This window comes from Barbatula barbatula, assembly GCF_947034865.1.
Source record: "Barbatula barbatula genome assembly, chromosome: 24".
Classification (NCBI taxonomy): Eukaryota; Metazoa; Chordata; class Actinopteri; order Cypriniformes; family Nemacheilidae; genus Barbatula; species Barbatula barbatula.
This window is the reverse complement of record NC_136787.1, coordinates 10,236,566-10,250,019: the sequence shown is the minus strand read 5'-3', so window position 1 is coordinate 10,250,019 and position 13,454 is coordinate 10,236,566. Positions and strand designations below refer to the sequence as shown.

At 38.5% G+C, this 13,454-nt stretch overlaps 2 protein-coding genes and 1 long non-coding RNA gene across 3 annotated transcripts; 2 read left to right on the top strand and 1 right to left on the bottom strand.

Annotated features, from left to right (window-relative positions):
- Positions 1-209: 209 nt before the first annotated feature.
- On the top strand, positions 210-2,718 carry LOC306889147. The gene is made up of 2 exons (XR_013786174.1): positions 210-1,422; positions 2,432-2,718. It is a non-coding gene; the product is annotated as an uncharacterized lncRNA (long non-coding RNA).
- A 5,228-nt stretch (positions 2,719-7,946) lies between these two features.
- Positions 7,947-10,896, bottom strand: LOC306889242 (uncharacterized protein). Its single transcript, XM_079447990.1, has 5 exons — positions 10,821-10,896; positions 9,500-9,628; positions 9,260-9,358; positions 8,884-9,158; positions 7,947-8,626 (listed from the first exon to the last, which is right to left on the bottom strand). Exons 2-5 carry the CDS (start codon positions 9,538-9,540, stop codon positions 8,544-8,546), a joined length of 498 nt encoding a protein of 165 aa, XP_079304116.1. The 5' UTR covers positions 9,541-9,628; positions 10,821-10,896; the 3' UTR covers positions 7,947-8,543.
- A 67-nt stretch (positions 10,897-10,963) lies between these two features.
- On the top strand, positions 10,964-13,454 carry ponzr2 (plac8 onzin related protein 2). Its single transcript, XM_079447991.1, has 5 exons — positions 10,964-11,047; positions 11,137-11,213; positions 11,708-11,821; positions 11,969-12,123; positions 12,242-13,454. The coding sequence occupies exons 3-5, from the start codon at positions 11,716-11,718 to the stop codon at positions 12,362-12,364; spliced, it is 384 nt and encodes a 127-aa protein (XP_079304117.1). The 5' UTR covers positions 10,964-11,047; positions 11,137-11,213; positions 11,708-11,715; the 3' UTR covers positions 12,365-13,454.

Genomic DNA, 13,454 nt, shown 5'->3' with positions numbered 1-13,454 from the left:
GGAACGGGTGCCATTTCCGTCCCCATTCCCCAGGCCATTATATTTAAAAAAAAAAGCATATATAGTAATTTAAAAATACATTTTATTACTAGGCGAAGTGCCCTTGCACATTAAGCAAGGATTTAAATTTAAAACATGAATGAAACGGAAACAAATTCGACAGAACACGCCACCTATAGGCAGAGCAGGCAGATGCCCACAGGGCCTCTGGGTTGGAGGTGGGGTCCCCATGACTTCGACGCAGGCTGTAAGCGTCTCAGCCTGTGAGGAAAATTGGGCAGTGGCTCAAGCCACTGAGCTATCCGTCCTTCACGCGAACGCGTTCCGGGTGGTTCCCCTCCGGGAATTTCAAATTACTTACTTAATAATACGGGAGAAATATCGAAACTGGAGATGGGTGAGAAAAACGGCCAAAACTCCCGGCCAAAACGGGGGTTGTTGACCGCTAAGCAAATTTGCTGTCGTGTCCCCACAGGGTTTTTACTCGGTCGTGTTACCCTAAAACAGGGTCGGTGACCGGAAATTTCATTTCCTACCTGTCAGATTATCCTACCATGCGCGCACATCTATTTGACGTCATTTTTTGCGCTATAAAAATCATCCAACCTGTTTATTTTATACTGCTACGGGAATGGTGTGTTTTCGTTGTTAAATCATTCTACATATTTAATTAATACTGGTTGTACAATTTGACAATTGGATGTGGGGCCTCCATAACTTCGACGCACATAACATCAAGTTTACTGCAAGAGAAAGCATACGCAGCAGTCTTGAGTCTTGGCTGCGCGCAACTTTCAAAATGCAACGCGACGCATTTCCCCGTATATCTCTTTTACAGTCATGTGTTGTTTGTCATGACGAAAATTATTATTTTTACGCGTTTGCCCATTTAAACGTTCTATCGATTTCTCTTTAGAAAGTGCGCGCGCATGTGCGCCAGTTCTCATACAGCGTAAGGCTACAAACAAGTTCTCTATCGCGTCTTTTTGTACAAGTACTTTTTGTACAAGTATACTTATATAAGATAGACTACTGTGAAATACGAGTTTATGTCAAAAACACATGAAAACAGTGTCGTGCCCCGATCACTCGTCGAGGCTTATATTCTCGGGCATCCCTATAGACTAAAAACCTTCTGCTTTTTTGTCGTGTTAACAGTGGCGGTTCTACACGGAGGCCTAGGGAGGCCCGTGCCTCTGTAGAAATGTCCCTGGCCACCCCCGTGGCGACCAAAAAATAAGTATCAATTAATTATGATTTTACATGCGAGCGCCAAAAGCGGAACTAATACGACTCAACGTTCTACACGGGTAAATTAAAGCGGCGCACCCAAACACTGTAGCCGCCTGCGGTGCTGCTCGGCTCAGCAACTGCTCTTGGAGAGCTGAGCTACAATTTCTCCTGGTGCAAGAGTCGAAGCAGGTAAGAAAAAATGATTTGATCTCATAAGTGACTTGTTGTTCTTGCACATAACCATGTTACTTTTGTTCCTTACATTGATAATAAAATAAAGTTTGTAAATGTCTGGTTTCGATATGTTTAGAAACATATTCATATCTAAGCAAACTTATTGAAGCAGAAGCGAATATCTAAATGTCAGTATCCTTGCTACTAGGTCTACACAATGCCCTTACGGAACAAAAATATATGGGAATATACTTCAAAATGTAATGCGATATATTACATAATGCATTTCCATATATGGGAAACTAGTGCTTATATTTTTCAATATACTGCAATATATGCATTGACCATGAATGGCTAATACATATACCATATTTATAAATGAAGACAAAAATAGCATTACATGTTATATTTACAAAGTTGTATCCTTTATTGTGTACATATATTGCACACATGTTCCCATAATAGGCAAAGAAATGTAATGCATGCCCCTAAGTTCTTTTTCTTATAGTTATCATGAAACGAGGAAGGGACATAGCATCCTTTTTTGCCCGAATAAACAAAAAAGTGAGAGAAACAAATCAAGGTGTTGAGGAGCAGGAAGAGGGAGAGCCAGATGAGTCAGTGGAGGTTGGAGAGAGAGCATGTGATTAAAGTAAGGGCTCTGACACAGAGAGGGAAATTCCAGAGGGTGATGAGCATGAAGAAGAGGGTGAGGAGGAAGAAAATATACAGGGACAGAGAGGGGAATAGCCAGAGGGACAGAAAATGGATCCATGTGGATCAAGTACTGCACCATCAGGTTTGTGATGAAGAAGGTCTTTAGTATTTGCAAAACAGTGCAATTATAATTTCCTTGTTGGCCTACTGTGTGTCCTTAAAATGGTGCTTTCTGCTGTAAATTCCTTTTTGTGACAATATGACTCTGTTTATTTTTTTAAGTAAATACTTTGCTTATAAATTGAAATACATGTCGATATACATGCATAAGTCATTAAATGTGTGTTTACTGTACATCTTTCTACAGATATCAGCAAGTCCAAGAATGATGTACCAGTCTTGCCCTGCCATCTTGAATATATTCCCAACCACTTTGATGGGGGACAGAAAACGGAGCTTCAGGCCAAACTGGTATAATCCAGCATTGTTATGCCAAGTTAAGTGAGGACTCAACTGTCCACAATAGGAAATGGCACATTGTTGTACCCTGGATGCATTTTTTATTTTGCACCTGCACTCAATCTTGCACTACTGTACAAAATAAATGTTTATATGATTGTAAAGTAAAATAAAGTTTGTAATCTTTAAATATCATTTGTTGCAATTTTTTTAATGTGCCCCTCTGGTTAAACACTGGCCCCTCCTTGGCCCCCCTAGTAAATTTTGTCTAGAACCGCCACTGCGTGTTAATAAACAACAAAATGCTAAATCAGGAACTGCGCTTGACTAAAGTTATTTTAAATCATTGTGTTTATCATACATTGATCAAAATATCAGTGTTTCAGTTCTACATTATTCAGTTTCTTTGTTAAAATACTACTGGACTGTTAAATAACCCACCGTACCTGATAATACGATTTTGTCAACCCCTACTTTGGCCTAAATAGTCTGTCATTCTTTCTTTCTTTTGAAGTGGAAGTGGAACACCTATCCTGTTGAGGAAAATCAGTCTAAAATCTTTGGAAAGATTTGACAAACAAAGAAGGAACAGGTGTGCAGAGATTTAAAACTGTATTGCTCGGGCCAAGAAAGTAGTGAGATGCCCAGAGGGTAGTCTGACAAATGCACATCTGACTCCAACATTTATACAAAACTTGCAAGGGGTTTACATTATTTTTCACCAATCAGGTTTTAGTCATGATGTCACCTTATTTTATTAACCAATCCCTCTCTTATCTACCACCATTATGTCATGGTCATCATGACCTGTTTCCCCTTCTTCACCACCTTCTCTTGTCTTTAACTGTAGCCAAACTGTGGCCTTACTCAATGATTTTAGTCATAGTGTGACCTGATGGGCAATTTAATAGGTAGTACCAACTACGCCACCTGGGGACTTTCACCCCAAGGTGTTAAAACACCAAAAACTCTAGGCACGCAAGTGCACAGTTACCAGGAAGTTGAGACACAGGTAGAAATCAAACGGTTACAAAAAAATAAATAAGTCGCACTAAACCACCCGCTCAACAGCACCCCACTCTAACCAACCCAAATACAGCACTCACAGGTGATCGTCACAGCAAACCAAATCACGCCCAAAAAGTGAATCAGAGGCCAATGCCATGTGATCAACTTCTTAGATAGTCCACAGCATAAAGTATATTATCCGCTACAAACTCATCATAGAACAGAATAATGCATTACATCCGTTGCTTGATACATATCCGGAACTAAGAGATTAACCTGGGGCGAATGTCCTTTACTCAGGCTGAATGACCCATGAAACACAAATTTGTGCCCTGGTAGTCACAAAAGCAAAGAATAAAACAAAACAAACAAACTAAATCAAATCAAACTAAACAAAATAAGTAAGGCAAAACAGCAGTGTAGTACGGATCTGTCCGTGCCAACCCAGAAAGACCACTGTGGGGGTTATAAAAAAGGTCTGTATCTCTCCGACTGCATTCAGCCAACATACGGAGATAATCGTTTCATACGAACATTCCACTCTGCACTCCCCCTGGGTAGTTGGAAACACGACAGCAAAGTGACTCAGAATAGCTAGATCTCTAAAGGCCACTCTAATCACATCATACTCCCAGGCTCAACCTGGAACAGACAGATCACCCCATCTAGTGGGGCCTACCGGTAAAACATATCCCACTACAATCTTGTGGCGATCACCGTTTGAGAAGGAGAGGATTGGTGTGCAAGGCCTCTGTGTGTGTTTGAAGCTAAGAAGTGGTTGAGAGCCTGAGGGGATCCATATGTGTGTATGTGTCTGTGTGCATGTGTGTGTATGTGTCTGTGTGCGTGCATGCATGTGTGTGTGTGCAAGTTTGTATGAGGTCTCAAATAAATCCATGTATATGGGAGTGAGTAGCCAGGAAGAGGAAATGTGAGAGAGGTGGAATGGTGTGTTTTTGTGTGCAAGTGAGTGAGAAGAAACAAGAAGCATTTTATATTTTAATGCGGCCTAATGGTTAGAGCGTTGGGCTTGTGATCAGAAGGTTGCCTGTTCTAATCTCAGTGCCAGCAGGTCATGACTGAAGTGCCCTTGAGCAAGACACCTTACACCTGACATATTGATATGAGATTACAATATAATTAAACGTCTTATGGAAATTATTTATGCATATTTTTTATACTAAGCCTATAATGAAGTATGTTTAATGTGTGATCTTTGAATTATAACAGCCTTTAAACATGAGATATTAAATGGGTTGGATTTGAACACAAATCCAAAAAATTTTTTTTAAATTTTATAAATAAGCCCTCATCTTGTAATCCTTATGCTCCAAATAATAATTAAACATATATGATGTTCGTATCTGAGAGGTGCACATCCTAAATCTCTCTTTAATGAACCCTCATATGTAAACCAACAGAATTACAGACTTGACACTGTATTAAATGTTTACAGCCAGACTAAAGCTGTTAAAGCAGATGTTATTTAAGAAGCTCCATGAACGAAATTTTTTGGAACAGTTGCAAGATTGAACAAAGAATCTATATGAGACAATTAACTATTGTGTATAAAGTTATATTCACAGTAGCACAGACGGGGATCTCAAGAGAATAAGGAAGCCCCATGACAAGTTGTTCCTCAGGCCGACAATCACTTTACCTACAATCGACACCACCAGTTGGCCACTGCAATTCATGATAAATGGTATACAGTAAATGGAAAATTCACAGTGAGTCCATTTGATCTAACTAATTTTGTGATATAGGGTTTGTTAAATATTGGGATATCATGTTTCAGGTCGAGATTTATTATAAATTTTCTAATAGCTTCCTAAATTTCAGAGTGCAGCAAAGTCAGCTATAGATCAAAATATTTTTCTGACCTCATTTGTACACTTTCAAAGACCTAGGAGTTTATTTTCAACAATACATTCAGTAATTCATTCGAAGTCCCAGTGTTTTACGGCGCTGTCAGCTGAGCTCGGTGACCATTTCTTTTTACATTTCTGTGGATAAAGTGAGTGCTTTATGTTCTTCTTCAGCCTCACAGCTCCCAGACCTGTATTTGAATTCGCTGTCCAGTCTATTTATCTTTCACAATTTCCAACATGATTCTTTAATGGAACTTTCAGATTTTGTGAGCAAAAGGAAGGCAACCATATGAGCACATTTATGGCTTAGATATAGCTTACTAATCATTACAAATGCCATAAACAAAATCAATTAAGAAAATGTTTACGATTTAGGTTTGTTTTACATTTAAAGCATGTTCTTGATATACATTTTATATTGCCTCACACAAAATCACTAGCAGTGTAAGCAGACATTTTCGCGTATGGCAGCCTGCAGTTACTTAATATTATACGGAGGTAATAAACAAACTCACACACATCGGTTTCACTAGAACCGGAAGAGAAGTACTTTTTATATAACCATATAAGGTAGCTCACGTTTCAGGTACTCAAATGACGTGCACATATGGGACCACACGTATTACAACTCTTACCAGACAGTTAGACAGAAACATAATTTAGATCATAATTTAGAAAAATGCATATTAAAGTTAAATGCATATGAAACATCCTTAGATAAGAGAAGATGAAAAGAATGTATTATCATGCTCATCGCGTCTTGTTGACACAGCTCTGAGCTTTGTAACTGAATCAGCTGCAGCCTACGTCCAACACGTTAGCGAGAGACGGCAAAGCCAATCATATAGCAATGTGGGTTAGAGAGGCGGGACTCAACAAATGCAAAGCCAATCCTAATTGGCGACGTGAGCTGCGGAGGCGGGACACATTGCTGAAAACATATAAGGCATGTTCGACTTGATTGCGGGGCCGCAAGATCCGACAGGCGGATGACATCAAAGTACCGCGAGAGCGATAAAAAAAACATTACAAAGTTTGGTTTCGAATCGCTCTCGCGGTACTTTGATGTCATCCGTGTGTAGGATCTTGCGGAGCCGCATCTAGTCGAACAAGCCTATTGTGTACCACAAACTTTTTTGGTTCAGTCATTTAATTAACTGTATCCCTGACATTAAACAGTAAGAATGGATGTAAAAGGGGTGCGATTTTCTTTTGATACATTTTGTTTTGCTGTTCACGCTGTTTTTGGATGGGACAGCGTACAATACTCTCACGTGGGGACAGAGTAGCCTATAGATTCAGAGAATTGGTCAAGCAGATAGCTGGATATTTTTATTATGTTTATTGTTTTCGCAGATAAAATATACTAAACTTGTTTTTCATTTATTATTTCATTCATATAATCAAAGCTGTTATGTGAGTGGTGCACATGTGTGTAATTGTCATGAAGCTGCCAACCAAGTGAACTGCTGAGCCTGATCTTTGTAGCAGAGAGTGGTGGCGCCAACGGTAAATGGGCAGTGGCTGTTAAACCTGAAGACAGCCTCATCCAGACAGCTTCCATCTGTGCCAGCTGGAATGTGGGTCCCTGGGCGTGCACAAGGCGACGCAACAAGACAAGTCTTCATCAAAACCCCATCCTGACAACAGAAAAGAACTAAAAAGAACTACTATTTTCGAACGAACCAGACTCATCTTTCACGTGCCATTCAATGTGACTGGTTATTTGACATTATCACATATGGACCTATTTACCTATTTAAACCTATTACCTATTTATGTACCTTTTGAACTATTTCACAACTTTCTACCCCAACAATTGAACTGTATTAAATGTGGAAGCAAGTAGTCCCTTTGACAATACATGATCACAGCCAACGAGAGTTAAAAACTCCATTTGATCCCTGCTCATCAGTACGGGCCATTAGACTTCTTGGACAGATTTGACAACAGACACTGCCGAGCATTCTGCTTCAGGAGAACATATTATTAGCAGTATTTACTTCAATAGCTAAACTATACCTATTCTCTATAACCACCCTTGGAATGAACACAGTTGTTCGACCAGAGCTTGATAGAGCCACAGGACATTTAACATTACAGCACGGATGCACTACCTGGCGATATACTGTACCATTTCATGTGAAACCTGATTGGCTTACACTGTGAAAAACAACCTGAGATTTCTGTATGAAGTATGGAGACAGATGTGTATTGGTTAGATCACTTCAGATGAACTCTGAATATCTCACTTTGTTGGCTCGAGCAAATAAAGTTTAATTTCATGGCATCTGGAACGCTTGTCTGTTCTTTCTGCGTTGGAAGGCTGATTCATCACAACAAAGGTTCAATCTCCTCTAAGAGTATACGTTTAATATGTTGCACGGTTGCAATAAATGTAACCAAATTAGCCCATAAGATAGCATCCCCATAATCTTAAGTATTATTAATTAATATAATGTAAATATATTAATGTCAATATAAATTGTCCATCTGTGTCAAAAATTGGAACTCTGAATGATAATATGCATACAATCAGCATGTCTGATAAAATAATGTTTTATTTGAGAGTACATTATATCATGGGAATAATCAAGCATGTGCATAGCAATTTGAAGTGATAACAACATAATGCATCATGCAAGATGTCACAAGGCAAAAAAGAGTGTAAACATCTGAAGCTTTAGATGCAAGGCATCTAGAGAAGTAGCAAATGTGCTTGAGACAACATTGTAGGCCGATATTTTTCTTGTTGTTTAAATAGGATAACATATCCCCACGTGAAAGAGCACACATTAATAACAGCATATCTCCTATTTTTACACAATGTCTACGTTTGCTGGTCTTCGACTTTGGTCAGAAATTAATAGACTGTGAGCTTTTCTCCTTCTGAGATGCACAAATGTAAAAGGCGTACCCAGCTCTGGTCTACCAAAGAAACTACAACGCAATAAATCACCTGCGTGACCTTTTGTGACTGCTGCTGCCATGCGCAGGGACTAGTAAACTACAGCTGAAACGCATGCGGATCTCGTGTGAATCTGATGGGTCTCTTTCTTTTCTTCTACTTGAAGGTGTCCCGACTGACCCGTGGCAGATTTCAAGAATGGCTGGTCCAGAATTTTAAGACTATGCGGCGGCTCAGGATGGCGCATTGCTGGGAGGCACAGGTAGCGCTCCGTTGTTGTTAAGGACGTCGTCCAAATCTTCGTCCTCTATAACAACTAAAGTAAAGTTCACAAACATTATCCAGAGTCAAAAACTGGGTTATGCGTTTGCATTACATCACAATGTAGGCACTTTTATAGAAAAAGTTATTATGTTAACAATCTGTAAATATAATCTGTATAATGTATAATATATCACTAATTAAAGTGGTGACATGCCTACTAAAATAATAAAATGATGATTAGTGCAAAAGTGCTGGTTTGAGGTGATAAATCAGACAATAAGGCCAGCACCTTAACAATAGGCTACTAACCTCTTCGCGACCGTCCGATCTGTCCGAGTTTGGGGGCCCTCTGGCCTAACCTTCTCTGGGGAGAGTCGTCGCTCAAGGGGTCCTTGAACTCTCCCTGCAAATCCTCCATATCACATCCTGATCCACGGGGGCTCTCTTCAAGCTGTCCGGAAGGAGGCATTAGCTCGGGCATGTCCGCTATCTCCAACATTCCTGCGGCCGGTGTATCGGTCTCCGTTACCGCGCTGCTCATCAACGCCTCCTCCGCGCCCGTGTGCTCCTTCTCCCCCTTCTCCCTGCTTCCGCAACAATACAGCATTCAGAAGAAACGGATTGCAACGAAACGGAGAAAACACCACCGTTATCAAGAATGTGATTTTGTTTGTCTATACGTGACCTGTTTTTAGAGTGAAATATGTTTTTTATATCTGGAATGATACACTGGAAACAGCGCGTTGAAGCAGCATCCCTCGGAAATGACCGTCGTGTCCTGTATCTTTCAGGATGCGGTGTAAGAACAAATCGTTTAAGAACAATATGAACAACAGTCCTTCGTACATTCAGCTGAGAAGGAAAGTGTGATCTTTGCGGATAAACAACGCAACAAATAAATATTAAGTGATCTTTTTCTGTTTACCTCCCAGAAGAACATTTCGTGATAACTCGGGGATATCCCATGCAGCTACACCCCCTTACGTCATAACTCTTTAGTCTTGATCGATCAACTTTAATCCTGGTACCAAATCAATAATCCGCATTTAGATTGCTGAAGGAGACAGACACACATGCATTTGTTCATGCTTGCAATAAATACATCATTCAAGACCACCACCGAGGTTGAAGTGTCCCATAGTTGCAGTATATTCCAGAATGAGACTAGAGATAATATCAATATTTTATCTTAAGAGCATGACATGATAATGAGTTTAAAGTTTTCGTACAATTATGGTTATTATATTATTTGTTAATAGTTATAGTTTCCAAGGTATTCCCTTATAGGACCATTGTAACTTTCAAAACACAGAAAACACAGTCTTGACACATCTTGTTGACAAGCAGCATTGTCAGAAATTGCAGATAAGATTCTGGACATTCGTTGGTTTCACTCAACACTAAACATACTAAACAGAGACTCAAAGACGATTAGGACACGATATGATTTTCAGCAAAACAGCTTTGAAACATTGTGAAAAATAATAATAACTTGCCTCACCAAGTCCGTCATTAATATACATTTCATAACCCTGATAGCACACTCCATCTGGTTTACCTGTATAATTGACGTCTGCATTTACATCTTCAAGACATCTGCAATATATAGTTTGCTCATCTACAATACATCTACTGTCAGATGTCATAAAGACATCTTTAAGATGTCTGTATAGATGATTATGATTTAGAATGGGTGTAAAACTGCTCTTTCTAATTTAGCAGATGTTTTTACATAGCAGATGTTCAGATCTTTAGCAGACGAATGTACAGACGTCTCCGGGATGTATTGCAGGTGAGCAAACTTTGTGTTGCAGATGTCTTGCAGATGTAAATGCAGACATCAAATAGACGTACGCCAGATGGAGTGTGCAATCTGGCACTTAAGCGAAATGTTTAATGGATGCTAATGGACACAGAGATGTCTTATAACTTCATTAGAGAACAGTTATATAAGATTTCATCCTTGTCCTTAAAACTCTGATGCTATAATTATTGTTCGAGTTTAAATGAATGATTTCTCTTTAAATAATGTTAGCTCTGTTTGTTCGGGTGTTGTTCTTTCTAAATCTCTGAAGCAATATTTCATACTTCAGGTAATTGATTGTTGATCAATCCTTTCCACACTTCCTCCCTTTCTCTAAAGCTATGAATTCACGGTGAAGTTAAATGATCAGTTACCATGGTTACAAATTACCTTTCTTTTAAAAACGGGCTTGAATAACCCTGCTTTCTTGGGATTGACATACCTCGCATTCTGAAACGAAAAACCCAGCGTTTCCCTTATTTCAAAGTTAATATACTCAAGAGTTTTCACTAAACCTCTTTTCTGAAACCCATGAACACTGAGTTGAAGGGAGCTAATTAATAAAGAGCCACAGGTGTTCTCATTGAATACCAAGTCGGGCAATCACAGTATGGCAGAATTCCTACAAGGAAGCTTTTAAACCAATGCATTCTTGGCCCACCTCATTTGGTATGTTTGATGCTTCTGTGTTCGGGTTTAACAGGTTAAGGAGGTTTTCAAGTTCGTCAAGATCATTTATTTTTGTCATCACCTGCCAGTATAAAAGCAAGATTGTGAACGCAGAATTACAAACACCTGCTTCTGAAACGTCTCCCACGTCCCAACAACACACAGGGTGAGTGTATATCTACACATATTCAAGATCTAAACATTTTTATTCAACTCTTGCATGTTATTTTAGGAGGATAATGGCCTTTTTGTATAAATACTGTTTACTTGATACTTTTATATTATTCAAAAATGTTTTTTTAGATCCTATTCAGTTTAATCATTGGTTAATGCATTGACTAATATGAACTAACAATGAACAATACTTCTACAGCCTTTATTCATCTGATCTCATGTTATACATAAAGTTAAAATGCACACTGTACTAACATGAACAATTCTATGGCCATTAACTATTAATAAAATATAATAAATGCTAAGAAACTAGCTTATTGTTTGATCATTTTAGCTAATGCATTGACTAATGTTAACAAACACGCACTTATTTTAATGTTGCCTTATCCTTTTTAATTATTTTATATGATGAAAACCATACAGCTGATCATAAGACCGTTTGTTGTGCTGTAATCACATATGTCTTTGTTTGTTTTCCATTTTTAGCTGTAAACATGTCACAGATGATGGTAATCACGCAGCCACAACCTGTCATGGTCGCCAAAGAATCTGATAAATGGGGGTCAGGAATTTGTGATTGCTGTGACGATGTGCCTGAATGTAAGTTATTTATACACAAAAAACTTAGCCTACAAAGTTAAAATCTCCAGCCTATGTGTCTGCTTGTGTGTCTAGAAAATATGATAGAAAACTATGTAACTAAGTAAACAGTATCGTGATTTTAATTGTACTATTCTCTGTGAACAGGCTGTTTTGGCTACTGGTGTTTCTGGTGTTTCACCTGTATTAAAACCAAGGACATTGGCCAGTGTTTATGTCTCCCCCTGCTGGATTTGTGTGGGATTGTTCCACCAATAACCATGTCCATGAGAGTCTATATGCGCAATCGTTACGGGATCAAGGTTAGAATCACCAACCTCTTAATTGAAAACGATCTTTTCCGTATTTTTTATATTGTAATGATTTAAAATGTGACATACCCCATATGACATCACAATATCCCCTGTGTGTTTGTTCCAGGGCACTATGTGTAATGACTGTCTGGTGGCCACTTTCTGCAGACCCTGCGTTTGGTGTCAGATGTCACGAGAAATGAAGGCTCGGAATATCCAAATTACTCTCGTCGGTGCCAAGAATCTTTAGACTCTTACAATGCTGATTACAAAAATCCTATTAATGCTACATGAATCATTATAAAGAGAAAAGTGTTGGCCTAACTGAAAACCTGAGATTTCATCTATTTAATGTATTCAGGCTTTCATATTTGGAATTACCGTGTCTGACGCGAGGCGACACGACACACGGTTTGGGATTGTCGCGGTCGCGCCGCGTTGCATCCAGTGTGGACACAATGTAAAATTGTAATCGGTTCTAATTGTCTTTTGTCGCGCCGCATCCGGTTGAATTACCAACGATGAATTAATCATTTTTATGGAGAGCAGACGTGTCCATCGAAAACCAGATTTAGAAAGGCTTTTATTTTATAAATCACTGTTTGTTGTACGTGTTGTAATAGTTATTTGTTTACATAATTGTATATAGCCTGTAAACACAAGATGTTTCTGTTATAGTCATATTGTATTGAAATAAAACAAATTAAATAATTTTTAAAAAATTATTATTCAGATGCTGCAAGGATAACACTTAATAGGGACCACCTATTTTTTTATGCACATCTTCATAGCAAAATAATCGAATTTCAAGGAATTCTTTAGAATTGGTCAACACTGCTAAAAAAAAATGTTAAACGTTTTTTACTGCATTGCATCAGTTACAGTGTGTGCCAGTTTGATAAAGACAATTAACCCATCTGAAATGGGTTTATTAGCTAAAAAGGTCTCTGGCAGTCTCAATGGCCTCATGTTGGCAGGATGCTATATCAACATCATTGTGATTAATGTAACAGTCCCATGGCCTTCAAATAAGTGTAATAAATGTATATAATGGTAAAAAGGGAACAGGTTTCTCTCATGTGCCAGAAGAAATCTGGCCCCTGCACATTTTTTCAATCTACACATGCAAAGTATTTCTATCACTTTTTAAAGTAATGTACAGTAGCTGCTTGTCAATCAGAAATAGAAAACAGCACATACATTCATTTTAAATAGTATTTGAAAAGTTATCAATTCACCTTTCATTTTCTCTGCTGTTTTTTATGTATCTTGGAGTTTGTTCCCATTGTTTCCATTTTAATATGTAGCAATTATATAACAGGCAATAAAACATTAAAAGC